The sequence below is a fragment of the Branchiostoma lanceolatum genome, chromosome 3 (genome assembly GCF_035083965.1).
Source record: "Branchiostoma lanceolatum isolate klBraLanc5 chromosome 3, klBraLanc5.hap2, whole genome shotgun sequence".
Taxonomy (NCBI): Eukaryota; Metazoa; Chordata; class Leptocardii; order Amphioxiformes; family Branchiostomatidae; genus Branchiostoma; species Branchiostoma lanceolatum.
In genome coordinates this window covers 3,544,001-3,569,969 of record NC_089724.1, presented here as the reverse complement: position 1 = coordinate 3,569,969, position 25,969 = coordinate 3,544,001, and the positions used below count along the sequence as shown (strand labels likewise).

The following is a 25,969-nucleotide window of genomic DNA, read 5'->3' as shown; positions in this document are numbered from 1 at the left end:
CTAGCCAGCGGCACCTGGGTAGCATGGTCCATGTGGTCCACGTGCCGCGGCCCCTGCGGACTGGGCAGGCAGTACCGGACCCGCCGCTGTAAGCCCAAGGAACACTCCCCCCTGGAGGGATGGATGGTCGCGGCTTGCTCTGGAGACGGACGGGAGAAAAAGGATTGCGTCCCGGAAGGCTGTCCTGGTAAATGTCCCTCAGCTCTTCCTGGATTTTCAGCAATCTCTGTTTTCTTTCCTGGCCCTCTCGCGGTCTTGTATTTTGTTGCCTCTGGAAGGTCCACCTTTACATGTCCATGCACTCACCTCATCAAGCCAAGTTGTTGTTATAGCTACATACCGAGAATGTAGTCACTCGACCTCAAGCATGCAAGCTCGCATGTATAAGGATAATATCCCGTATATAGGTTCCATAAGGTGTGAGATTGTCTCCAAAGATGAATCGTACACAATTCAAGAGATTCTGATGCAACGTTGATCAAATATCATCGAATATCATGTTCTTGACGCGTGCTCATTGGTCATGATCCCCAACTTACGCAACGTTTCCATAGAGTGAGTTGGCTGGGTGTCATGTTCCTTATTTCCAATTGTCCAATTATGGGACGAAGTAAGCTTAAAGTGAAAGATGCCAATTTTCTGAAGATACCTATTTGGTAATATTCGGTCATCTTAAATGTAGGAGTCACAAGGTATTCTTAGCCCACAAAGTACCAGAATTGCAAATGTGCACTCAAATATAGTCTTAGCACCATGAGATTTTTGCAGAAGTTAACTTTGGGGGCCTCAAAGAGTAATGTCAAACACTTTTCACGACGAGTTTTTGTCAAAACGTCACACTCCTTCCATAACGACTCAGATTAAATTACCTTAGTAAGAACAATTCTCTGTTGTCCGCTATTTTCTTGTTTGTTGGTCTTCTGACTGTTTCCCCACGCTTCGCAATCGTCGCAAGTTATACCCCCTACAGGTGTTCATTCAACCTTAACGAAGCCAGTTGTGATGAAACCTAACAAAGCATGCTACGTTATTATGATAGATACGATTGATATATGACACAAACAGTAAACTGCTTTTCTGTACGTTGATTGTTTATGTTGTCAATACACTACAGCTACATACATCAGATTACACTGTGGAATGTTTAACTACATGTATGTCAATAATCTATTCAATTTTCACGGCTAACGTCGACATAGAAGACTTCAAGGTAAACAGTACTAAACACGTTTGACTAACATTTTGCATTATATGATATCTATATCGTAGATACTTCGCCTGATTTCATGAAAATCCCGACAAAGAAAATACGGATTTGCAGAAATTGGTGTCTTCGTCGTACTATGTTAGACTACAGCCATCATCACTACATTAATTCCATAGATAGTACGTCAAAGTTCACCACGTATACGAAGAGTAGGCAACACAGGTATCGTACTGAGTAGAAATCCAGCAATGCCACTGTCAGAATAGCTGGGTTTCTATGGGAATGGCAGAGGTTCGGGTTCATAGTTAGTACTGCTAGTTCGGATAATCTCCAAACAGTTCTTTGGGGCAAAATCGTAACGGTTTCAGACTGGGCCCAATATCATAGGGCCGTGTGATCAGACCTTGGGCCCTGTCAGAAATCGTCACTATTTTGCGCCCAAAGATCTGCTTACAGATTAGGTTCGAACCCTTGATATAGCATTGAGGTTACAGCATTCCCTTTGCAGCCTAATTGTACCCCGATGTTTTCTCCCATAGTCCACGGCGGGTGGAGTAAGTGGTCTAACTGGACGGACTGCAGCGTGAGTTGCGGGCGTGGAGTGAAGGCGCGGGCCCGGGACTGCAACACGCCGGTGCCGCTGAACGGCGGGAGGGCCTGCGAGGGGAAGGACACGGAGGAGGCGCCGTGCGACGAGGGGCTCTGTCCCGGTAATGTAACTTTCATCATCATCATCATCATCATTGGTCCTCCACATTACAAGGTGCAGCAAGCGAGGTTTATTCTCCAGAACTGCTTGTCCTTCATTGCTGAGAGAAGCTGGTGTTCTTCTAAGTTTCTATCGTCTAGTGTTGTGATTAGACAACCAGCCCTTCTCTTTGTGTCAAGGGTCCAAAGCTCGATTCTCTAGCAACTCTTAAATTCGGCCTAAGATCGCTGTCAGTGTGACGCCGGCTTTATGGCAGCGTATGGACGGCCTGGTCTTAGTTCGTTGTGTCGTCACCTTACACTAGGTCTTAATTTAGCCATGTTAAAACTTACCATTGTTTTCTTATGTTTGCCTAGTTGACGGCGGTTGGTCGAGCTGGTCCCAGTGGCTGGTGTGCACGGCCACGTGCGGGATTGGGACGCAGATCCGCCTGCGCGCCTGCGACTCGCCCCTCCCGCGGCACGGAGGGAAGAACTGCTCCGGGTCGCACGAGGACCTCCGCGTCTGCAAGAGGGAGCCGTGTCCGGAGGGAAATGACGAACCAAGTATGTTCGTGACGTAGTTCCGGTTATACATTGAATTGAGTTTCATATAAGATCTATTATCTATTAAAGAATGTCTAGACGTTAAAAATTCCTCCAATGATTGTAAAATTAAAGTCCATTCTCATCCCATATATATATACATATATATATATATATATATATATATATATATATATATATATACTATACACGTATTAGGTAGATTAGCCTTATAGACCAGTAGATGCCATACTTTGTACCTTGTACAATTGTTGTGCAATAAAGTTATATCATCAGAGAACACTGCACAATTTTAAATATGAAAATCAAAAACTAACAATACTTACTACTTATCCTCTCCGTCCATAGAGAGACATAAGGCCATGACTATTTTTCTTCCATCTGTGTCTGTCCTGCACCATGGTCTAAGCCGATTGCCTGTAGAACCCCAATTCAATTGCAAAAATGAGAAAAATCAAAACGTGATTCGTCTATTTTACCTGTCTTAGACTGTACCAATTTCATTGTAGTTGGGCAAATTTAAAGTATGTTGGGAATGTCTTAAATCAAAGACGCTGACAACTGGAGAAGAACAAAATTGCTTTATAATCTTTGTCGATTTCAAATTGCAGACAAGTGGTCTGATTGGTCGGAGTGGTCCGGCTGCAGCGTGACGTGTGGAAAGGGCATGTCCCTCAGGACGAGGAAGTGCCCGGAAGGAGGGTGCGCCGGGCGGGACACGGAGGAGAAAGACTGCAACACGGACTGTTCGCGTGAGTTCAGGAACCTCTTGTTCAAGCCCCTGATTACCCCATTAATACACCTACACAACTGATAAATTCTAGATAGAACACAATGTTCTAATGCCCCGTATCCCACCTTAAGTGCCAACTTTATCTTCGATATAAGATATTCTCTTCAATGTGCCATATTAGTCCTACTCATTTTACCAAACTTGTCAGGCTGAAATTAAGGAGGGTGAGAAAAAAGATTTCAAGTACTAAACTTTCAGTGCCAACTTTTGTATCGCCTGTCAAAGCACGAATGTTGGATGTCTCATTACGATGTTATGAATGGTCTTTCGTCAGTGTGTTATACGTGGCACCTTTGGTTGCATAACTGACGACATGTTTGCCTTTTCGGCTACAGAATTCACCTGGACGAAGTGGTCGGACTGGACGTCTTGCACGAAGACCTGCGGAAAGGGCATCCAGCAGAGAACCCGAACATGCGCAGACCCGAGCACAGGGAACCAAGCCGACGTCTGTGACGGAGAAGAGAGTCAAAAGAGGGGGTGTAACGCCCAGCGGTGCAGAGGTAGGGCGTGCCTGTAAATGACTGATATCCAAACTTCCAATCTCTAAATGCTGATACAGGGCGAGCAAACATTAATTCTTATAACCACAATATAATTGCAGTTTTGCCACTTGAAGGAAAATTAAAACAACAAACGAAAAGAGAAGATATAATGCTGAAATTTAGCTCTTCCAAATTATTGATCCACTGACGTTGTTGTCTATGGTCGCCCAGTCCAGTGTTCATTAAAACAGTCATTGAAAATAATTTTCCATGTAAAATTAACTAGAAAACACCAAATGAAATATTGAAAAGAAATATTTCTTAGATAAACAACTAAAGTAAAACTAAAAGTGGAACGTTAAAATGGAGGAAAGGGTTCGATAACTTGTCTTAAATCTAACAATCTCTGACAAGTAGCTCCAACCCTGTTGTCATCAGAAGACCGTGACAGGAGCAACTGGGAAGACTGGTCGCCCTGGGAGAAGTGCAGCGTGTCCTGCGGGGTCGGCGTCCGTTTCCGCTTCCGGAAATGCAAGGACCCGAACGGCAAGGGCTGCTGGGGGTCCGCGGAGGACGAGGCGAAATGCGACGCCGGGTCGTGCCTAGCTCCAAGTGGGGATAACAAAAGTTTACCTTTTTTTTGCTCTTGTAATTTAAGAGTAAAACGTTTCACGTAATTTTTACCGAAAAGCTACAATTTTTCTTAAATTTAGCTTGTTATACATAATAATGACAATTGTTAACAAGATGATGATAATCATGATCTTAATAGTAACAATATTTGGAAGAATATTAAAATGACCTAGAATTGGTATCTAAATAAGTCATGTAAATATTCAATTTCATGGTTGATACATAATCTTTTAAGAAACGCTTTACAAGGACTATGTACTTGGACAGATGTACGGTACATGACTGACAGAGGATCGCTTCTGACGTGGAATTTTGTCAACTTCTGAAATGTATTTTGACGCGTATGGGTGCAAATAAGGTTCAAGGCTAATCATGCTTGAGTGACTTGCAACACATTGACTCTGTCATGATAGACATTGTCACGAGTATGTAGTAACTCACATGCATGTGTACAATTTTTTTTATGAACTATATATGGACCTTCTTTCCTTGACCAAGTAAAAACAGTGACCTTTGTAATAAATAGCCTTGGCCGCGTGTCTTCCACAGCCGAATCGGTAAATGAAATAATGATGATAACACCGCGTTAACGGCATAATATACCGGCAGTCAATGGAATTCTGAACAAATCGTGACAGAAGTTACTGTGAGTGACTGTCTCTAATGAACAATGAAACTAGTCATAATATTCTATAAAGAATGCCTCTTGGGCGTCACGTTTTTCAAGGACTCTGCTGACGACAAACAGTGATCACGGATTTCACCGACTCACTGTAACACCAGTACAACATCCCTCTAATGATGATGACGATGTTAATGACGATGAATTTTAAGAACAATGGCCATCTTGCAGTTGGAAGCGATAAGAACTCCAGGGGCACATGAAGCTCAAGATATCTAGTTACGGCGCGGTCAGATTCGTCGTAGATCGTCGTACGATTTTGATGTCGTACGACATTCAAGCAGGCTGTACATGTGACAGAATCAATCACCGACAAGTATCTAAGACAGCATTTTCCTTAACAAGACAGCTGAATTTTGTACAGCGCACGTTGACTATCCTGAGAATGCCCTCTGTTGGCGATCGTACGATGATCATATACGACAACTAGTCCGGTCACATTTGTAACACGATCATCGTGCGATCGTAAACTAACAAAATTCTTAAGACAGTCGTGCACGTGTCCTGCAAAATTCAGTTGTCTTATTACCAAAAACATGTGTCTTAGGTCCTTGTCGGCAGTGGTTCTTTCACAGCTTGCTTGAAAATCGTACGACATCAAAATTGTACGACATTAGAATCGTACGACGGCCCACGACGAATGTGCCCTCGCCATTCCTCATGTTGATCGTTGCTCTCTCTGTACCAACTGGATATGCATTGATAACCACCTCCCTGACTACCTTACTACTTCCTTCTCCCCTGTAGTTGACGGAGGCTGGGGTGAGTGGACAGACTGGACCGCGTGCAGCCACACGTGCGGCATCGGCACGCGCAAGCGCAGCAGGCAGTGCAACAACCCCCCTCCCCAAAATGGCGGCAAGGACTGCGAGGGACAGGACGTTGACGCATGGAGCTGCGCGTCGCCCTGCCCAAGTACAGTAACTGTCGTTATTTCAGATAGGAAATCTGACGATGAATCATCTTTTTCAAAACAATTAGTGAAACCATCATGCCATGTCCTGCAAATTTTAAAAAAAAATTCTCTTCTTCAAAATTATACTTATGATCGGGAAATTAAATATAAGGTTTCGTTTGTAAAAAAAGCATGGTAGCTTCAAAACGCCCAACCAATTTCTATATTCAAAACATTTTCAACATTCAATTTTTTATACCCTCTCTTCAATTTCGGAGTTGTGGGAAAAGTACCTACGCGCTAAAGTAACTAAAGCAACCTTTACTGTAGCAGTAACATTTCTTAAGTACATTCTGACTTAACACACGTTAGGACATTGCTTACTAATTATCTTGATAATCTAATATTTTCCTCATATAAAGCGTTCCACTTTTTCGCCTGCAGTTGATGGCGGGTGGGGCTCCTGGTCCAATTGGAGCCCGTGTGACGTCACCTGTGAGGAGGGGAAGAGAACGAGAACCCGCGAGTGTAACTACCCGCGGCCCCGGTACGGCGGCAAGAACTGCACAGGGGACGCGGTACAGGTCGTCGGGTGCACCGGGCCGGCGTGCCCAGGTATGTACAGGCATGTTTCTGTAATGATTGGTAGAATGTACTCGAGATATAATTGTTATAGTGCAGAAACTAGAGAACGTGCGCAATGTATACGTACCTGGTCGAGATGTCATTATACATGTATCTAGACTTAACTACTGAAATAGGACATGAAGCACAATGCAGTGACGTTAGAGCTTCTGCAACTAATAAGATAGTGAGTCTGGAAGGACTGTAGGCCTCTTTAACTGATATCCATATTAACCACGCTGTCCGGGAGCCTGTTACAGGTACGGACGTGTATGATTGTATTTACTACCGTGCTTTACAGTGGGAAGAGGTTGGACGTTGGGGTAAGAGGGTGGTTCAGCAGTGCGAGTGGCAGTTTAGGTCTTATGTAGAGACCTTGCGTACATTGTTGATTAAGCCTGACATTGTCCAATTCTAACAGTGGACGCGGGTTGGGGCGAATGGACGGAGTGGTCCGAGTGCTCGCACACCTGCGGCGTCGGCAACATGAGGCGGAAGCGCCTGTGTGACAGCCCCCCTCCCTCCGCGGGGGGTCAGGACTGCCAGGGCGTCGACATGGAGATCCAACCCTGCTCCAGCAGAGACTGCCCGCTGCCAGGTAGGCCCGGCCTAGCCTCTACCAAGCTCCACAGTTCGCTGGAAAAATAGTACAAATTGGCCAAATTGACGTACAACATTTATCTCCAAGCAGATCTACACGGGGCGCGAAAATCGTATATGCTAGCCAGAGAAGGTCCAGTCAGCCAGATAAGCTCCAGCCAGCCCCGTAGGTGGAGCTTATCTGGCTGACTGGAACTTCTCTGGCTAGCACATACGATTTTCAGCGCCCCGTGTAGATCTGCTTGGAGATTAGTACAACATGCCAGAGGAGTAAGTCCGCTATAGAAGTTACAGTTTGCGAGGGGTTTATTGTTCTACCGCCAGCAAGAAGCTTCCGTTTTCACCTACGTTCTCTCGTTACTTTGTTGGCTGTCTGTTTGGCTGGCTGGCTGGTTAGTTACTTTGTACATGGGACAAATGAAACAGTGCTTACATGCCGAGTTTATTAGCACTTTTCCTACGTGGTAATTTAAACCCCAAAACGTCTGTAGCAGAGACGGCCAAAAATTCGATCTCTCATGTTGAAAGAAATTTAAACTATCAACCATTACACCATTTGTCATTTTTTTTCTCGTTAGTTTCTATCGAAGAATAAATTGACTGCCGCTTTTCGAAAATTTGAAACTGGAACTTTTTTTCACAGCTAAGATTACCACACGATCGTGTAAAAACACCAGGATGTGTAGAACCATATCAACCCAAAGAAGGCTCTTTAATTCTTGCGAATTAAATGAAAGCATTCAATCTAAACAACCGTACCGTTTCAGTTGACGGCGGCTGGAGCCAGTGGTCCAATTGGACGGTGTGCACGGCGAGCTGTGGCGGGGGGACCCAGTCCCGGGGCCGGACCTGCGACTCGCCCATCCCCGACCACGGGGGGAGGGACTGTGAGGGCACCGGGCAGCAGTTCAGGCGCTGCAGCATGCAGGCTTGTCACGGTACGTACAATGTTATAGCGTGAATATCCATGAACGCTATACCCGCTCCTTTTTACCTCCCTCCTAAGCTTCCGAATAGCGATAAAGCTTTCAAGGATGAATTTTAGGCTTAAAAACGTCACGGCGATGCCATGAAACTGAAGGTTTTGTGCCTTTGAGAAAATGATGAAAATGGCAGTCAATGATAAATCATGATCCTGCAACATTTGCAACTGTAGGTTTTGTATTTCATAATCTTCTGGCTCAAATTTATTTTTCAACTCAAACATAGCAAATTAACAACAAATCCTAATGGCTATTAGTTGATCATGTGTTTGTCATTATTCGCCATCTTCTTGTTATGTATGTATTTGTTTTACTGTTCCTGTTCGTCTCTTTTAGTAGGGAATAAGGCCTGAAATAACCGTTACATTCGAATGAAAATGAAACGTAACCTATTTTGGTACTCTGGTAATCTAGCATCAGTAAGGAAAAGCTTATATCCATCATATTAACAGAGATACTACAGTGTCCCTGATATCGAGACCCCGGTATTACTCCCTCCTTTAGTGGACGGCCAGTGGGGCAGGTGGGACGACTGGTCGAACTGTAGCGCGAGCTGCGGCGGAGGGTACCGGGTCCGCAGGCGGAAGTGTGATTCGCCCGAGCCGAGGGGTGAAGGGGTCGCCTGCGTGGGCGACAATTACGAAGACGAGGACTGTAACACCCAAAGTTGTGAACCAGCACCAGGAGGTACCGAATTCCAGAACTTACATGCTACATCTTAGCTTTATTTTTGCCAATAGAAGTAAGCATCATTACTTTTGACTATACCGGTGCAATTGCACACTGAGTAGAGTGCTTGCCTTGTATTCAGAAGGTCGTAGGTTCAAACCAGGTTATACCAGAGACATAAAAATGGTACATGGTGCATGGTACATGGGCCGTGGCTTTCTCTGCTTAGCACTCAGCACGTATGAGAAAGAGAATGTGAGTATAGCACACTCCACTACCAGTGGACAAGCCCCCTGCTGTAGCGGCCTTGTGTGGCCCAAGGGCTATATAGAAACGGAGATGGGCACCGCCCTTACACACCGAAAGATGTAGGAATGATCTTTTACAACTTTACTTATTAGATATCTTAAACCAACGTGAGGGTGGGCCAGTACATGCTCGTAAGACACGAGAGTGCGACAGAATAGAAGAAAAGTTTTGAAATACAAGTCCATTTCAATATTCTCATACTCTAGGCCCACATATGATCTTTAACAAATCAGCGCCCCGCCTTTTTCTCTCCATCCGATTGGACGGAGTTGACAAACTGGTCCACCTGCAGTGCGACGTGTATGGGAAGGGTTAGGGTTAGACCAAAAATGTTCAAATGAGAACGATAATGACGACTTTACCTTTGCCCTTGCCACTATGGTACAGCCCATTGGACGAAGTGGACGGAATGGTCCACCTGCAGCGCGACGTGTGGGAAGAGTTAGGGTCAGACCAGAAATGTTAAAATGAGGACAATAATGATGATTTTACCTTTGACCTTGCCCCTATGTTACAGCCCATTGGACGGAGTGGGCGGACTGGTCCACCTGCAGCGCGACGTGTGGGGAGGGAGAGCAGATCCGCACACGGACCTGTCAGGACGCGACACCGGACGACATCTGCGCAGGACAGGACACCGAGATACAGCCCTGTAACCTGGAGACATGCAAAGGTAGGGGGACTGAACAGCAGTGAGCTATTCAAATCTATTTTGACGTTATAAAGTTTGATTTTCGAATACAATTATAAGCCATATTTCTTTGACATAATCGTTTTGAGAGGTACTGTAATATACTAGGAGGCATACTTTTTTTTAGATAAGATGATAATGAGCATACAGGATTCCTAATGAATTCAAATCCATAATGACCACTTTGAAATGGCTCTAATTTCCCTCGATATTCAACTTGAGTCGAATGACATAATAAAATTTCAATGTATTAAAGACTACAAGAGAATGATTTCAAAGTTTGAACAGTCTTAAACCTGTTAAACTTGAGGGCGGCTCAGTCGATATTTTTCCCGCCAAACTGCAACCCTTGTCCTGTATGTCCAGAGAAGGGCCTGTGGAGCCCGTGGTCGGTCTGGACGGCCTGCAGCTCCACTTGCGGCAGCGGTGTGCAGCGCAGGACGCGGTACTGCGAGCTGGCCCCGGCCGGCGCGCCCTGCGAGGGACCCTACATCATGAACCGGACGTGCGACACGCCGGTCCAGTGCCCAGGTGGTCATCATATGCATAACATCGGAGCTCAGGCCTACACTTTGTTTGCAATCTATGATACAAAACGCGCTTTCTGTTCACATAACGTTATACTTTTTTGACTGAAGTAATAGCGAATACTATACTAGTGAATACGAAAAAAAGATACTTTAACTGCAAACTATGAAACCGTTACTAAAAGATAAAGTTTGAAACGTGACTGACAGCGTTTTTGAGCCTTGGTCCACTCTTAACTGTATCATTTTAAAAACGTTCCTGTGATCGCCGTCAATAACTACCGCCGTTGTAATTAACGTCCCGACTCCCGTCTACAACCTACAACCCCCATGGTCCCGTCCATTCTCAACCTCCACCACCGTCGTAAACGTAATAACGTCCACTGACCGCCGTTGATAACCTCCCTACCCCACCGTCGTTACAATAAAGTCATTGACCGCCGTCTGCATGCTACCTTCCTTCTCTATCACCAACCTCCACCACAGTAGTAATAAAGTTTCTGACAGCCGTCTACAATCAACACCCCTCCCAGTCCACCCTCAACCTCCACCACCGTTATAATAACGTTTTTGACCGCCGTACGCGTCTACAACGTACCCGCCTTCCCTACCCCCAACTTCCACCACAGTAATAAAGTTTCTGACTGCCCTCTACAACCCCGCCCACCCCCCGTCCACCCCGGCCCCCGTCCATCCTCAACCTCCACCACCGTTGACCGTTCTTGACCCGTCTACAACCCCAAGACCACCACTACCACTTCCTTTCCTTACGTGTGACCCTGGAGTCTGTGCAAATGGTGATGTTACATTGCTCCCGACCCCACCCCACTTGTTGGCTCATGGTGGGGTCACTTTACCAAACCGGCGCCCGGTCGAGAAGTTTACGGGATCGAAAATTTAAAAAGGCACACAAAAGTCACCCTCCAAAAAAAGATGAGTATAAATTGTGTACATTTCTTGATATAAACTTTCATTTTTCGTTCCTGGATACTGCCCTGCCGGGTCCAAATTTGGAAAAGAGACCCAAACATTCTGTTTGTTTGTTTGTTTGTTTGAACCTGTGGCCATGGATTCTGTACACCTGTGTATAAAGATGACTAAGAATATGGCTTCCCTCCCTTCTTTACAGCTGCCGGCAGGTGGCTCCCGTGGACAGCCTGGAGCACGTGCAGCGTGAGCTGCGGCAGCGGGCGCCAGTTCCGCACCAGGGCGTGCCAGCTGTCCCCGGCGGGAGGAGGCTGCGACGGGCCCGAGAGGGAGTACCAGCTCTGCTCGGTGCAGGCGTGCGACCAGGACCTCGAGACCTCGGGAAATATCTTCGAGTCGGCAGAAGCCGGGGAGAAGGAGGCGGGGAAAAACGATGGTGACGCATCAGGGGAAGTCAAGGGTAGGATACAACGTCTTGGTTTCCTTTCTTCATCATATCGATAGCACATTCTGTCCCACATGCCGACATGGAAAGTCAACCAGGCTTCCACGGGAAGATATTGACAAATAGACCGGTGTACAGATATTTTCAATTTAAAAGTCAATTTTGGAGAGGAGGAAATGAAAAAAAAATTTAAAAAAAACATAGAGAAATTGGTAAGACATTTTTTTTTCTTCATATAAAAGACGAACTGGTTTCCCGCAACGAAATACCTGAAACGCCAGAACGATGTGTTGGAATGCTTTTGCCTTTTGGATCTAGTATTTCGTTAATTTAGCTATTATTATTTGGCACATTTCTAATCTGAGCAACATCATCGTCAGACATTGAATCCACCAACTAAAAGGATTCAATGAAAGAAGGAAAGAAAGAAAGAAAGAACACAAGAAGAAAGACTGAAGGAAAAAGAAAGAAAAATGTTTTAAAAACGACGACATTGACTTCCTCGGACGGACGCTACGAAACCAGCAACGACTTCAACACGGCCGTCGCTTCCGCACTCTCTTAACGCTTGCCTAACGCCCAAAATTTGGATGCATTTATGTGTTACAGTGTCTGTTCTCGACGAGATTTCAACAGAAGGCTTCATGAAGCTCTCGCCAACAACAACAACAACTACAGCAGCAACGTCGTCAACAACAGAGACAACAACGTCATCAGGATCTAACGACATCCCCGAGCCTCCCGCCGCGCCGGGTAACAACACACGTCATTGTGACGTCTCCTGGATGCACCAATCACAACTACGAGGCTTCAAAAGCACATATAGAGCACTTATACTAACCACAGGGTTCTACCACAGACTGTGTGTTGGACGGTATCTCAGTCTGGTTCAACTTTGACCAGCCCTTCTAAACCCACCCGTGAACTCTAACCGATGATGACAATAACGAAATCTACTAAAAGCTCTAACTCTTCCCAACAACAAATAATCGAACCTCTACCTCTGAAATCCCTTTGAACCGACCTGAGTTATCGTTGAAACAATCCTTTTTTGCAGGGACCCCCTTTTTTAACATACCTGTACGGAAGAGTTGATCTTTTTGCTGTCTATTTTCAGAGCCAGGCAATACCGAGGGGTCGCCGGAAGCGCCCCCTAACGAAGTTCTCCCGGACGACAGGGTCGAATCTGACTCCAAGTCTAACGAGATCCTGACCGCGGAGGAGCGCGCGGTGTGGAGCGAGTGGACAGACTGGACGGAGTGCTCGCTGACCTGCGGGAAGGGCCAGAAAGTAAGGTGAGAAAGGTGTTCATGTACCCAAGAAAAAGAGTGGTAGCCTTACCGGTCGGGGTTTTCTTTGTGCTTATCATATCCGTTCTTGCACGTATATCAGTTCCCATTGTACACGGCCTTTCGAGAGGCTGCCTTCAAGAAACCCGGTACAATCAGAACTGATATGATATCACATACAAAAAACACACCACATAAGTTATAATAGCCCAACCCGTAAGCCTGCTGAAGAGGCTATTCCAGTCAACGGCCAGCCTATTTTTTTTCAGTCTGATCTTTATTTTGATATCATAATTCACCTCTCTAAGCACTAAATGTCAACTGTCTTTTTGTGAAAAGCCCCTGCTATGTCTCCGCCCCTGCCCAGGTTCCGTGAGTGCCGGTTGGACGGGCAGGTGAGCCGGAGCGCGTGTGAGGGAAACAGTCGGGAGGTGGACACCTGTATGGACTCTCCTTGCGCAAGTAAGTAATGCGTCACACTTCTCATCAGACGTTGTAGTGAAAATGACAAAAGCAGAATTGATAAACGAATATTACATATAATGTTATCCTTCACCATTCAATAGACATTAGAGTTGGACAATCTTCGACAAGTACAAGACAAGCTGTAAAGGTTTCAAAAACCTGCCGTACTTTTGCACGGTCTGAAAGAAAGAAAAAGGTAGACGACTGCATGGGACCGTGGGACGAGGGCAGTATGGACTTCAGACAAAATGCTGACGTAACATGTGATTGTTCATTTGAGCCTGATGAAGGCTGCAGTGACGACAGACGAAATGAGATTTGTTTGAGAAGCCTTAATTCCATTATACCACCAGTTACAAGTAGTGGGCCAGCTGGCCCAAGCGGCGCGCCTACAGCGTAGCGTGCAAACTGTAGCGTACTGGTGTGTAACAATGATCAACGGAGGCTGGGAGACTAGGAAGCTAAACTGTGAACACGTCTAGACAAAGGATTATTTACAAATCAAGGGCCTCAAACTTTAACCGTACACACCAATGCACCACAACAATGCACATGCGCAATCGCCACTGTGATGTGGCTTATGAGCTTCGCTATTCCATTCCATTATGCCCACCAGTCGATGTCATCAACAATACAAGTCTTCGTACTTTACCCTGTCTGACAGAAATAAAGATAAATGCACTCCAACAATCGCTCAACAGTGCCGGGGGCCGGTATGGACTTCTGACCAAATGCTAACGTGAAATATCTGTGATTGGTTTGATCCTGATGAAAGCTGCAGTACCGACGGACGAAAGGAAAGTCGATTTTTGTGTAATTTTATTCGATGGTTGTGTTACGGAATTTGGCTGCTTTCTATACTGATGAGCTTCCATTCCATTATGCCAACCAGTCGACGGCAAGTGGTCCAACTGGTCCAAGTGGTCGTCCTGCAGCGTGACGTGCGGGCAGGGCACGAAGATCCGCGTGCGGGAGTGCACCGACCCGAAGCCGCAGTTCGGCGGGCGGCAGTGCCCCGGCCGCCGGGGGGAGATAGCCTACTGCAACGCCACCACGCAATGTCCAAGTAAGTCTGTCCGTTGCTTGAGATGCATTACTAGTATCTTACATACTTTTATACTTGTTAAGAAAATCCGTTACGCTTCGTCTCATCTAGTAGATCGGTCCTTTTCAATCTTTTCACCTTTAATTGTGCTCTAGACCACGGCGGTTGTCCTGCAGTCAGTGGTGTTAAATTCCACCAAAAGGCCGGTATGCGAGAAGTCTTGAGCCCACAGAAAAGAGCTACGCTTCACTTAATCTTATAGACCGGTTATTTTACATTTTCTTTACCCTTACTTGTGTCCTAGTCCACGACGGTTACGGGCAGTGGTCGCCGTGGACGGACTGTTACCCAAAAGTAAAGGTGATCCGGTGTGATTGCCTGCATATGCGAAAAGTGTTAAGCCATACCCATAGAAAATGAGCTACGCGTCACTTAATCTTCCAGATCGGTCCTTTAAATTTACTATTTCCAAATTTACTTGTGCCCTAGTCCATGGCGGTTACGGGCAGTGGTCGGCGTGGACGGACTGTTACCCGTCCTGCGGGCGCGGAATGAGGAACCGGACCCGGAAGTGCGACAACCCGCGGCCGCAGTTCGGCGGGAACCGGTGCAGGGGGATGGGCGCCGTCCGGGCCGTGTGCGACGGCCCGCCATGCCCCAGTAGGTTCATTTTACTGTTGTTGAAATGCTCACAGTTTCACTGAAATTGTTTATAAAACAATGGTGTTATCACACACACACACACACACACACACACACACACACACACACACACGCAAACACACACACACACACACATAAACACACACTTACACATACACACACACACACACACACACACAAACACACACAAACACACACACACACACACACAAACACACACACACACACACACACACACACATAAACACACACTTACACATACACACAGAAAACCGACTCAAATTGTTATCTGGTGCTTTTGAATGGAAATGGAATTTAAACATAAACACATTTCGTCAATGCAGCGAGCTTGGATGGACGGCTATAGGTCATACAAAAACATACATAAGTTACATATGTTGATATAAATCCAAAAGATTTGGATAAGAGGGCAATGTCAACGTTTGGAGACGATCAATTGTCAAGATTTTCATGGTTCAACCTGTAACATTGCATTATGATAAGCACTATTCAAACCCGTTCCCCAGTTGACGGCAATTGGGCGGGGTGGACCACGTGGTCGCGCTGCACCGCCAGCTGCGGAGTGGGGCAGCAGATCCGCTTCCGCACCTGCAAGGACCCCCCTCCCCAACATGGCGGCAAGGAGTGCCCCGGGTCCAGGAAGGACGCCAGGAAGTGCTGGCTGCCGAAGTGCCCGGATCCAGGTATAGACAATTTCTTCTATCAATACCTATAACTTCTGAAGAAAATCTCTTTGGATGAAGGGAGATAGCCGTTAAGCGGTGACGAACAACCTGCAATTCAATGGAACGATTTTGATACACGTCCACAGGAGCCGCGTCCCGGGTTCGATCCCGGCTGAGTCATACCAAAGACTTTAGAAATATCATATACAAGCTACTTTCTTTGCTTAGCACTAGGCACTTGGCTAAGAAAATGTATGGAAGTTAACCACACCCCTTCCAGTGGACTGGCCCCCTGCTGTAAAGACTGAGTGACATTGTGTGGCCCAAGGGCTGTAGAAACAAAGATGGGCGCCGTCATATACACCATGAATGGTGTGGGTAAGACTTTGACCTTGATATTTTGCATTGCCTTTTTATCTTATCGTATCTTGATCTAACTTCTCTACGTTGTATCTATTTTCCCCAGTGAACGGGAACTGGAGCGAGTGGTCCACGTGGACCGAGTGTTCGGTGTCGTGCGGTCTCGGGTTGGTGCAGCGGACCAGGCGGTGCGACAACCCCCCTCCCAAACATGGCGGCGTCTGCTTCGGCAACAGCACCGAGTTCTTAGGCTGCGACTCCGGAGTGCACTGCGATGCAGGTTAGGCTTCAGATTCTGGTTTCCTCTATGTATCTTGTATCTCCATCTCTGTCTGTTTGTTCAGCAGTCCAATCTTAAGAAGCAGTTACCTGAAAAGTTCGACATTCGCAAGTTTGCAACTGTAAAAATACTACGAGCAATTGGGGACATATGTAAGCTGAACATTATGGTTAATATCCTCAGTGTCTATATAGTATTTTTCTTTTAGACCATACGACCAAAGCCATGCAGCAAGTTGCCTTACAATATCTATCAGAATCATGTCAGTGTGAAATAAACGTATTGGTAATAACAGAATTACAGCTTTACATTTCGATGAAATGTAGGGTGTCCATGACTTTTTATTTTATTTTATTGGAATTGCAACGGTTCAGTACACGTGGGACACAGGCAGCTATTGCTGGTGTCGTGACCCACACACATAATATAGCCGTTTTTACACTTGGCTGGAGTGGGGAAAGTCGAGTAAAGTGCCTTTTTCCCAAGGGCACAAGATCGTAGGCGTTAGGGGATTCGAACCCGGGACCCCTGGGTTCTGGGCCGAAAACCCTGCCACGACCCCACGACTTATTCCTAAGACTTATTCAGGCCTATTCTTTGCATAAGACCTATCGATTCTCTAATGCTGTTCTGCACACACAGTAAACGGGAAGTGGTCTTCTTGGGGACCCTGGGCGCCGTGCGGAGGGGAGTGCGCCGGGAAAACCCTGGAGAGAAGCCGGACGTGCTCGGACCCGGCCCCGCAGCATGGCGGGAAGGACTGCGCTGGTGTTAGTAAAGAAGGTATTGTGATCCGCAATCTTTGTGCAAATTCTGTTAATATCAGTAACGAGGCTTGTTAATTAGTTCGTTTGCTTATTTGTTTGCTAGCTTGTTGATCTGACTTGTTGGATGGTTGATTGTTTGTTTGTTTGTTTGGATAGTTGAAGCTAATTATAAAGATACACATTCATAAATGGAAAAGCACAACCAAAGTCAGGTTACCAGTTACACCATGGTGGAGTAAGTAACGTCGTGTTAAGTGAAAGGACAACATTTACATGGCAGGTTGTAATACATAAAAACATAGACCATTCCTTACCTGCCTGTTCCGTTATTGGTTTTTTATTTGTTTGCTTGTTTGCATTTGTATTGTATTGATAATGAAAACAATTCATTGCACTGGGTCAGACTAGGTAGCTCTCACTGGTAACGGCTGACTCACAAGCATACAGACGAACAGACAAGTTGTATCAGTAACCTTCAATAAATGGAGTTGCATAGTTGAAGCTAAATGTAGTTGAACCTCATCCTATTCAATGGAATGCTTGAGCCTTATGCTATCTGAATCCTTCAAATGGTTACCTGACTTCGGTTGAGTTAGTTCATTGATGAATTCATCATGTAGACCAGGGTGTAGTGAGTAAGGATTCAACTGTCAGTGAGTAGGATAAGGCTCAAGCATTCCATTGAATAGAATAAGGTAGTACAAGGACAAACTTACATTGAGGTAGAGACACATAAAAACACAAACCGTTCCTTACCTGCTCGTTATTCCCCGCCGCAGCGAGGACGTCCCCGCGGTCCTGTCGTCAGAAGCAGGAGTTCGCACGGGCCGACGGGAAGCCCACCCCTCCGAACGGCGTGCACGACATCCTGGTGGGCAGAGACACCCTCTCGGTCTTCTGCGACTTCCGGCGGCACGGCGGCGGCTGGACACTGCTCATCAACAGGTTATATTATCATAGATTATTAATGTTTTATCAAGTTTAATATCGAATCATGAAACAGTATAATATCATATATATTAGACATAGATCTGTACAGATGTAAATCATATACGTTTACAAGCAGTCATTATAAATCATGTTCTATGATGATGTTTCCTTTATGCAAGTTTCAAAAGCAAGAACACAACCACTCTCACATGATCATATTTTATGAGAGTATTATCTAGTTGCTTCTCACTTGTCAGTATTTTTGTCAAGTATGTATAACAGATCAGTCTTCTAGAATTAGAAGTAGCTGCTGTCATAAATTGTTGTTAATCTCGTGCAGCTGTTGATGAACTAGTTTCATTCTCATCAACAGCATGACAACGCGAGGTTGGGAGGATCACGTGACGCTCAGGAACCCCGACAGCCCGAACCTGTCCAAAGACTACTCCATCCTGAAGTTCGCGGACACCATACGGGATACAGGGACAGAGGGATATTTTGAGGTGCGTTTTATTTTCTATTCTTAAGATACGATTGGAGGAAATAAAAGCTTTCTGCATATTGATTGTCACAAAATTTCCAACAAAAAGCATAATTATGTTCGAGCCTTTGTTATTTTGGTAGGCTTCTGAGATGACAATAAAGCAAGCCAAGGAAAGAGAACATTGCATGCCTAAACTGTAATTGCCAGCACAAAAATTTACTTACCAAATTTTCGACCAATCAAGTTCATGAGAGTGATAATGATTTATTTAATTTTTGCCCTTTCTGTTTGCTGGTCACTTGATAGAAATGAAGACTGGAAAATTCATGATGGCCAAACAGGCTAGCGCTGAAAGTCGTGGCACAAAATACAGTATGGGGTGTTATGTTATGTGTAAAATCTAAAAGCAAAGTTACATCGAATGTATCTTGTACTTTACCATGGTAACGGAGATTATTTCATACCGCCACACTACGAGCAGTATCGCATCGAGGCTGACGACATCGGGAAGGGGATCCTGCGCGTGAGCGAGAAGTGGGGCGGCATCTGGCGGGCGCCCAATAACTACACCTTCACCGCGCGCAACTCCAGTCAGCAAGGTAACGTTTCATAAATACCCCTGTGTGACATTTTATCTTAACCCTCAATGTTAGATTTGGTGTACAGACGTAAGTGAGTAGCCTCGTCGTCTGCAATGACAATGAGGATGTTAGCTGATTGATTTATTTGGTTGTAAAGAAGTACAGCCAGGGCTACGCAACTAGCCGAAGGCTATTACAAACGGTTAGCCCTGGAATAATATTCAAAATTCAATACAAAGTTTCACAAAGCACGTCAGAACACAAAACGCAAGAGTAAAATACATAGAAGAAACAAAATAAACAAAATTCAGCACTAGTTGCAATTAGTTTTAATTTCAACTTGTTATGATTTTTTATTTGATTAGTTAGTTTGATGTGTGATTGAGTATATGTAAATCTGTAATTGTATGGATGTATTTATGTTTGAGGATTCCAGGAAGAATTGTAACTGTTGTACATTACTAATGCATTTCCTGAATAACCACACACCCCACCCCCCAAACAAGGGATTGAACTGGTGGAGCGCTTCCCGCCGAGAAGGGACAACGACAACATCGACATGCGCATGCCCTGGATCCCCCCAACCACCGACACGTCACCGGCCCTGCTGACGTCATCAGAGCGGCGGTACGAGTACGACTGGTGGGGCACGATCATCTCGAAGCACCGGGCAGGCTCCTACTATACGAACCCGATCCACCCCTACCGGCCCAACCCCGCCAGAATTCTATACTGGATGAGAGAGGGTAGAGCTCCTATATATAGCAAATCGTAGAAATATATCATATAACCGTAATGATAAAGGTAAGATAAGTATTTCAAATAGAAAATGATAGTCTATATTTGATCGTCAAATTTTTTGAAAATTTCTTCCAACGTCTTAACGAGAAATTTTACAGCCACCGGATTTTCAAATGGTTCAGTCTTCTTCAGGAAATATACCCACTCATTTCTGACACGTGACCAAAACATAAACGTGCAGTCAGTAGTGGGTCTGAGTTGCCAGGGAGTCTGTATGAACTTTGACCTTCTTGCTTTCCAACGGATACGAGTATTCATTTTGTATGTGGATCTGATACTAAGACTATGCTAGGACGTAAGCTACCACTAAGTGTCAAGTACTTCCTACTAGGGTAAGGATATGCGTGTTAAGACGTCGTTCAATGTATTACTCGCAAAGCGTTCTCGTTACGAGCAGGTCTGACTAGAGCAAAGCGAGAAGCCCAACTATGATGATATCTTTATCTTTTTTTCGTACAAAGTTGTAAAAGATTGCAGACGTTTTCGCAAAGTTTAAGTGAGTCGAGGAACAGCACGCCATTCCTTGCTGACCATGTCATTTAAGCCATATGTAACTGCGTGCGTTTGATAACTATGCCATGTATACAAATAAGGCTTGAAAATATGTTACTGTGGGATTTGTCGTGAGGACAGTGACTAGTTATTACTTTTATCAGTGATCTGTTAGAGGCAGTCTGTTCGCGACCATTGTAAAAGATAAGGCCGCGTGGTGTGGTTGTCTTGCTGTGTACATATTTGATTCCACATGTACGGTGTACTTGTGTGCGTAATAGCGTCATATGTGTCTATTGTTTATTATTCCTTACGGAAGAAAGGCTTATAGAAACAATATTCAAGAATAAATTCGTAGTGCGGTTACTCTGGCTTAGTCTCCATCTGAATACGGTTACCTAAATGTATATACACACACGCGGTCATACAAACCAGAACCTGATTTGTGTATCCTTACTCTGAAAGTAGTTCAAGATATTGCAAAGTAGGGACTATTTGTATTGAATATTACACGAAGATGCCAAGTGATAGGAAGTAGACATGTCCGTAGGCTGTATAATGGATGCTTATTTCTTGTGCGTGAAAACGGCACCGCAAAAACATTAAGTTTCGACCGCAAATTTAAATGATATGCACAAAATGTGAAATATCAATAGAATAGTTAAACTTTAAAGTTTATAATTATTCTACAAAGTTCGTTATCGCCTGTGTCATCCTTTACGTTTCTTCTTCGCTATTCAACCCAGTCTGGTTCCTGTAACTGCCACTTACTTAATCGGAGACTTGCAGACGTTTAATTTCGCCTCCTTAATCAATCGAGGTCTTAATTTCTGTAGTTTTTGTAGAATGGTTTGGTACTTTCAAAAAAGGTTTCACCCGACCGTCGTGCTGAAAATGTTAAAAGTAATAAAAATCAAAATACCGACCAGTCCACGTAATTTTCTTTCGGTATCCGCACACCATCCATGAAAACCATCCATGTGTCTATACCTTAATGACTGGTCACCGGGAGATGCATACCTTTCTTTTGCATATGTGACACGTACTTGGAAACTATGTCTGTTACTTTGGAGATGCTTATGGTACGACATTGGTGCTATTGGTAACAGCCACATAGTGTGTAGGAACATCCTGCCAATATTGGGGAAGCTTGAGAAGTCCCTGAAAGTGGATTTGTATGTCACTTTTCACATATATGATGGAACAGATCAATAATACATAAGCGGTGTGTCTAGACCTGTCTTCAGTGGATTGTAGCATATAGGGAAGTCGTGGGGTCATTGACTTGGTAGTAGACCAGGGACATTCTTTGTCCATGACATCAACAAAGACCAGCTAGAGAGGATTCCAAGTTGATGCCCTGTCATTGAACAGAACTTGGGTCTTACCCAATATTGGTAGTTACGTGTGCACAAACACTGATACATGGCGTCGTTTGACGTCATCTCCGGTCGGTGTGATGTCACAGCCCAGCATCGTTCCGACTGACGTACGTTGACGTCATATCCGGTCTGTGTGATGTCACAGCCCAGCATCCATCCGACTGAGTGATGGCGTATTCACCCCCTGTCGTGACCTCCACATGACGAATAACAAATCACGCCATGACGATGTTTGGTAAACTCCCCTGCCGGCTCAGGCAGCCACGACCCTTTTTTGTCGGCGCAGCTCCTCCGAGAATTCCCCGCCCTTTAGTGGAAAGACGCAGATCGCCCTTTTGAGTGCGCCTCTGTCCTCCTTTTTCGTCAGATGGCCAAAGCTAGCTGCCTGTGCGGATGTAGGAGTCGCATGGGTTTCCGTAGATCGTCGGTTCTCACGGGGACCTGGTCGTACTTCGCCTTGGATTCCGGCTGAGCGCGTCTTCCGAGAAAGACGCGCCGTCTTGAATTACTACTTGTTACTACGCGCCGATGGTACGTACTTGGACGAGGTGAGGGGCCGTGACAATGTACTGACATCGTGACGAACCCGCCAACTCAACTCATCAGCCCTTTTGGAGGGCCAGACACCGCTTTATCAACTCTCGCTGATGCAACAATTGTGAGAGTGTTTTGCTCATCGACATCGGTAAGCAACCGCTTGAGTAAGGATCCATCGAAACGTTTTGAAGACAAGAACACCTCGTACTCCTCTGGACACCAGCTCGGCTACTGCTGGATCTATTAGGACCACTAAGGCTCGAGCTCACAGTGAGCTCGTTTACGCTTAAAGCCTAATTTGTCCAAGCTGCAACTCTTCTTCAAAAGCGCTCTCTAGACAGTTGGAGGACACTCTTTGAAAATTAGACGCTTTCTCAACTCAACATTGCCTGCTGCTCGGGGACTGAGGACAGACATCCCGGGCACTTTAAGGAAGAGTTGGCGAGCAAGGAGAAAGAACTGAAAAGGTTTCTTGTTTTGGAGGTGATCGCAGACCTGCCATAGCATTTTCAAGATGGCGTCGGGTGGACGAGACCGACCCCTTCGGTTCGTGAGGGTTGCCGGGATAGTTCAGTTCATGCAGTCCCGTCTGATGAGGAAGGTGGACCCGACCAGAGAAGAAGACGCCATCCCGCCGCCAGGCAAGATAAGGAGACGGCTGTCCAAAATAAGAAACAGTTTCAGGTGGGTACATCAAATATTACTCATCTCATCAAAGTGCTGGTGGTATAAACAATAACACTAGAATAACTGATTACATTCAACAATAATATGTCTTATTCAAGGAACAGAGACATTTGTACAAAACATGCACCATTCTGATGTTAATGAACATAGAACCTTTGTAATCACACGTCCATTTCTTGATTCCTGCCGCCAAGTATCAAGCTAAATCTCGTTGGCCTAGTAGTCAGTACCTATCCCAGGATCTAGAGGTCCTGGGTTCGAATACTAATACTAGCGGGACCCAATGCTGCACCTTTGGGGAAAACACAACAAGAAAGAATTCCTTCATTCACTTCAACCACGTGTAAATCTGCGCGGCTTTGGTTATAGGAGGTCGAAGGAGAGGGACAAGATACGCTTTCCAACATAGCCTACAGGACCTGTGAAATCTTTAACGGGGGCGCAGTTCACAACCAGGAACCATGCGTAGTTGAGCAACTGCCAAAACGTTGATCTCAAAAGCGACTCGCAAAAATATCAAACAAAAAACAACTGATGCTGGCAAATGGCACAAGGTCTGGTTATCGTTGTGTCGTGATAGATTGATTACGACATGCCCTTTTATAGAACGATGGTCTTTATGCTTTGTTGTACCTTTTTTGTCCATCATTAAACCGCAGAAATATTCCAAACGCGCGCTCCACATGAGAATCAAGCATGTTTACAACCTTGTTGACAATATTGTTCGTTTTTATCTATCACTTCATAGTCCATGAGGTGACACCATTGTCATCTCTATAAGTCCATGTCAAGCATAACAGGGAAGAGTTCATCATATTTTATCATATATAAGTTTGTCAATGTTATGATAGTATGCAAAAGCGTACTGATTGTTCATGTTAATACAGACGGAATTCAGGCTCTCTACGTCTGCAACGTGGCATCATGACCTACGTGAAAGCGGAAGTATTGTTTTCGGTATATTTGTATGTTTGTTTGTCTTGATGTGTGTCCTTAGCTATTTGAAAATTGTAGAGTGACAGGATGTGAGTCGGAAGAGAGTGTAACCGGCGACCTGGAGGATGGTAAGGTTGGCTTGTCCCAGGCCCAACATCTTCCCCGCAGGCTAGCAGGACAGAGAGAAATTCGTGAGAAATTCGCGATAACGAAAAAAACAAAAAGATCACAAAAATGTAAATATTTCACGGAGGTATGAGATCTTCGAGTCCTTTTTGATAATAAAGATGTCAAAGATACGAACATTCTTACTCGTGGTATGAATGACGACCACGTGGCTTAATTCTGAAGGCACTCTTCAATTTGACTTTGCCACCGTCGAATGAAGGTTTCACGACGAAGGACATTACTGAACCCGTCGTCGAAACGCGTACGCAATACTGCCATCTGGCGGCTACAGTATGAACTGCACCCATGCAAACCAGGCATTTGGTTGCGTTTGAGGTCTAAGGGTCAATAATCCTGCTTCCGGACCTGTAGGTCGAGAGTTCGGATCCCGCCATTTGATACGTTCTTCACATGCTACTGGAAAGGGTTATAGTCATTCGGAGTGGGGATTGAGGCGATCAACACATCGAATACGTTTAACTAGAGTTCCACGACCTCATACCTTCGCCAAATGATTTTAACCTTTATGACTGACGTATTAGGAGTGTTTCTCATCAATCATAAATCATGCCAGTTGATTGTCTTAAAATATAACATGTCCAAAGTATGAGCTTAACAAATTATGAGCTTAACAAAGAAGGTTATGCTAATATTTATCATCAATTATGCAAAGGAGGCCCTTATAAGCATAATTTGATTCAACGATGCTCACATTCACATAACGTCCCGATGCCACAAAAAAGGATTAAATGTATGAAATTGCCATCATTTGCCAGTGTGGAATGATAGAAGTTACTCATTAAGTATGCAAATAAGGCCCACATTTGCATATTTTCTATCTATTAACAGTCCTCTCTTCCTCAGTTACAATTTGAATGGTCATATCATGGAACAAAGTGGATTTTTAAAGTTGCCTCATTAATTATGCAAATTGGAATCTAATTTGAATAATTATCGTCCAATCATACTAAGCATCACACAAGCTATCCACATACCAAAAATCATGACCAAGGCCATCATGTTATAGTATTTTCTCATCAATTATGCAAACGAGGTCTTCATTTGCATAGTTCATATCAATTAATATTTCTCTCTTCCTCAGTCACATATGTCACATGTTTCAGAGTCCTATCATGGAATTTGGCGGATGTATAAACTTTCCTCAATAATTATGCAAATTAGATACTGATTTCATAAGAAGTGTCTAATCATGTACATCATCACTCAAGCTATTTACCTACCAAAAATCATTACCATCCATCAAGCCCTTCTTGAGTCATTCCCTTTCAAAGTCAGAAGCAAAACCTGCTCCTGCAGTTCCAAAAAAGCCGCTAGGGGGCCTAAACCCACACCACTTACTCTCTGTCCAAAGATCTATCTACCACTCAAAAATCAGTTCCATAGCATGTCCAGAACACGAGATATCAAAACAGGAAGTTCCGCTGCAGTACCATAAGAAGCCGCTAGGGCGCCCAAAATCTAATCGTTTTTAGGTCTCATCAAAACCTACCAACATACCAAATACCAAGACAATCCATCAAGGCATTCTCGAGTTATTCTGTGCCACTACAAACAAACAAACAAACAGACAAACGCTACCCTCTGCATAACCTTCTCGGCGAAGGTAATTAAGAACTCGGAGTCTGTAAAGTTAAAGAGTCTGTAAAGTTAAAGATATTCCCTTAAAAAGCA

The 25,969-nt window shown here is 44.8% G+C and overlaps 2 protein-coding genes across 2 annotated transcripts in view; both read left to right on the top strand.

Annotated features, from left to right (window-relative positions):
- LOC136429191 (SCO-spondin-like) overlaps positions 1–21,005 on the top strand; it is a 67,892-nt gene extending 46,887 nt beyond the window's left edge. The window contains exons 24-49 of the mRNA XM_066419068.1: positions 5–187; positions 1,747–1,917; positions 2,273–2,461; positions 3,073–3,213; positions 3,590–3,757; positions 4,157–4,351; positions 5,802–5,969; positions 6,394–6,564; positions 6,995–7,171; positions 7,941–8,111; positions 8,661–8,843; positions 9,652–9,807; positions 10,192–10,356; positions 11,482–11,739; positions 12,334–12,611; positions 12,844–13,019; positions 13,381–13,475; positions 14,371–14,544; positions 15,013–15,183; positions 15,714–15,890; positions 16,339–16,512; positions 17,155–17,295; positions 18,059–18,224; positions 18,583–18,712; positions 19,175–19,292; positions 19,781–21,005. Of these exons, the coding sequence (XP_066275165.1) occupies positions 5–187; positions 1,747–1,917; positions 2,273–2,461; positions 3,073–3,213; positions 3,590–3,757; positions 4,157–4,351; positions 5,802–5,969; positions 6,394–6,564; positions 6,995–7,171; positions 7,941–8,111; positions 8,661–8,843; positions 9,652–9,807; positions 10,192–10,356; positions 11,482–11,739; positions 12,334–12,611; positions 12,844–13,019; positions 13,381–13,475; positions 14,371–14,544; positions 15,013–15,183; positions 15,714–15,890; positions 16,339–16,512; positions 17,155–17,295; positions 18,059–18,224; positions 18,583–18,712; positions 19,175–19,292; positions 19,781–20,049 (4,565 nt within the window). The 3' untranslated portion in view covers positions 20,050–21,005. The remainder of the gene's footprint in view (positions 1–4; positions 188–1,746; positions 1,918–2,272; positions 2,462–3,072; positions 3,214–3,589; positions 3,758–4,156; positions 4,352–5,801; positions 5,970–6,393; positions 6,565–6,994; positions 7,172–7,940; positions 8,112–8,660; positions 8,844–9,651; positions 9,808–10,191; positions 10,357–11,481; positions 11,740–12,333; positions 12,612–12,843; positions 13,020–13,380; positions 13,476–14,370; positions 14,545–15,012; positions 15,184–15,713; positions 15,891–16,338; positions 16,513–17,154; positions 17,296–18,058; positions 18,225–18,582; positions 18,713–19,174; positions 19,293–19,780) is intronic.
- A 1,115-nt stretch (positions 21,006–22,120) lies between these two features.
- LOC136429742 (myosin light chain kinase 2, skeletal/cardiac muscle-like) overlaps positions 22,121–25,969 on the top strand; it is a 55,395-nt gene continuing 51,546 nt past the window's right edge. Inside the window, exon 1 of the mRNA XM_066419697.1 lies at positions 22,121–23,170. Coding sequence (XP_066275794.1) covers positions 23,001–23,170 — 170 coding nt within the window. The 5' untranslated portion in view covers positions 22,121–23,000. The remainder of the gene's footprint in view (positions 23,171–25,969) is intronic.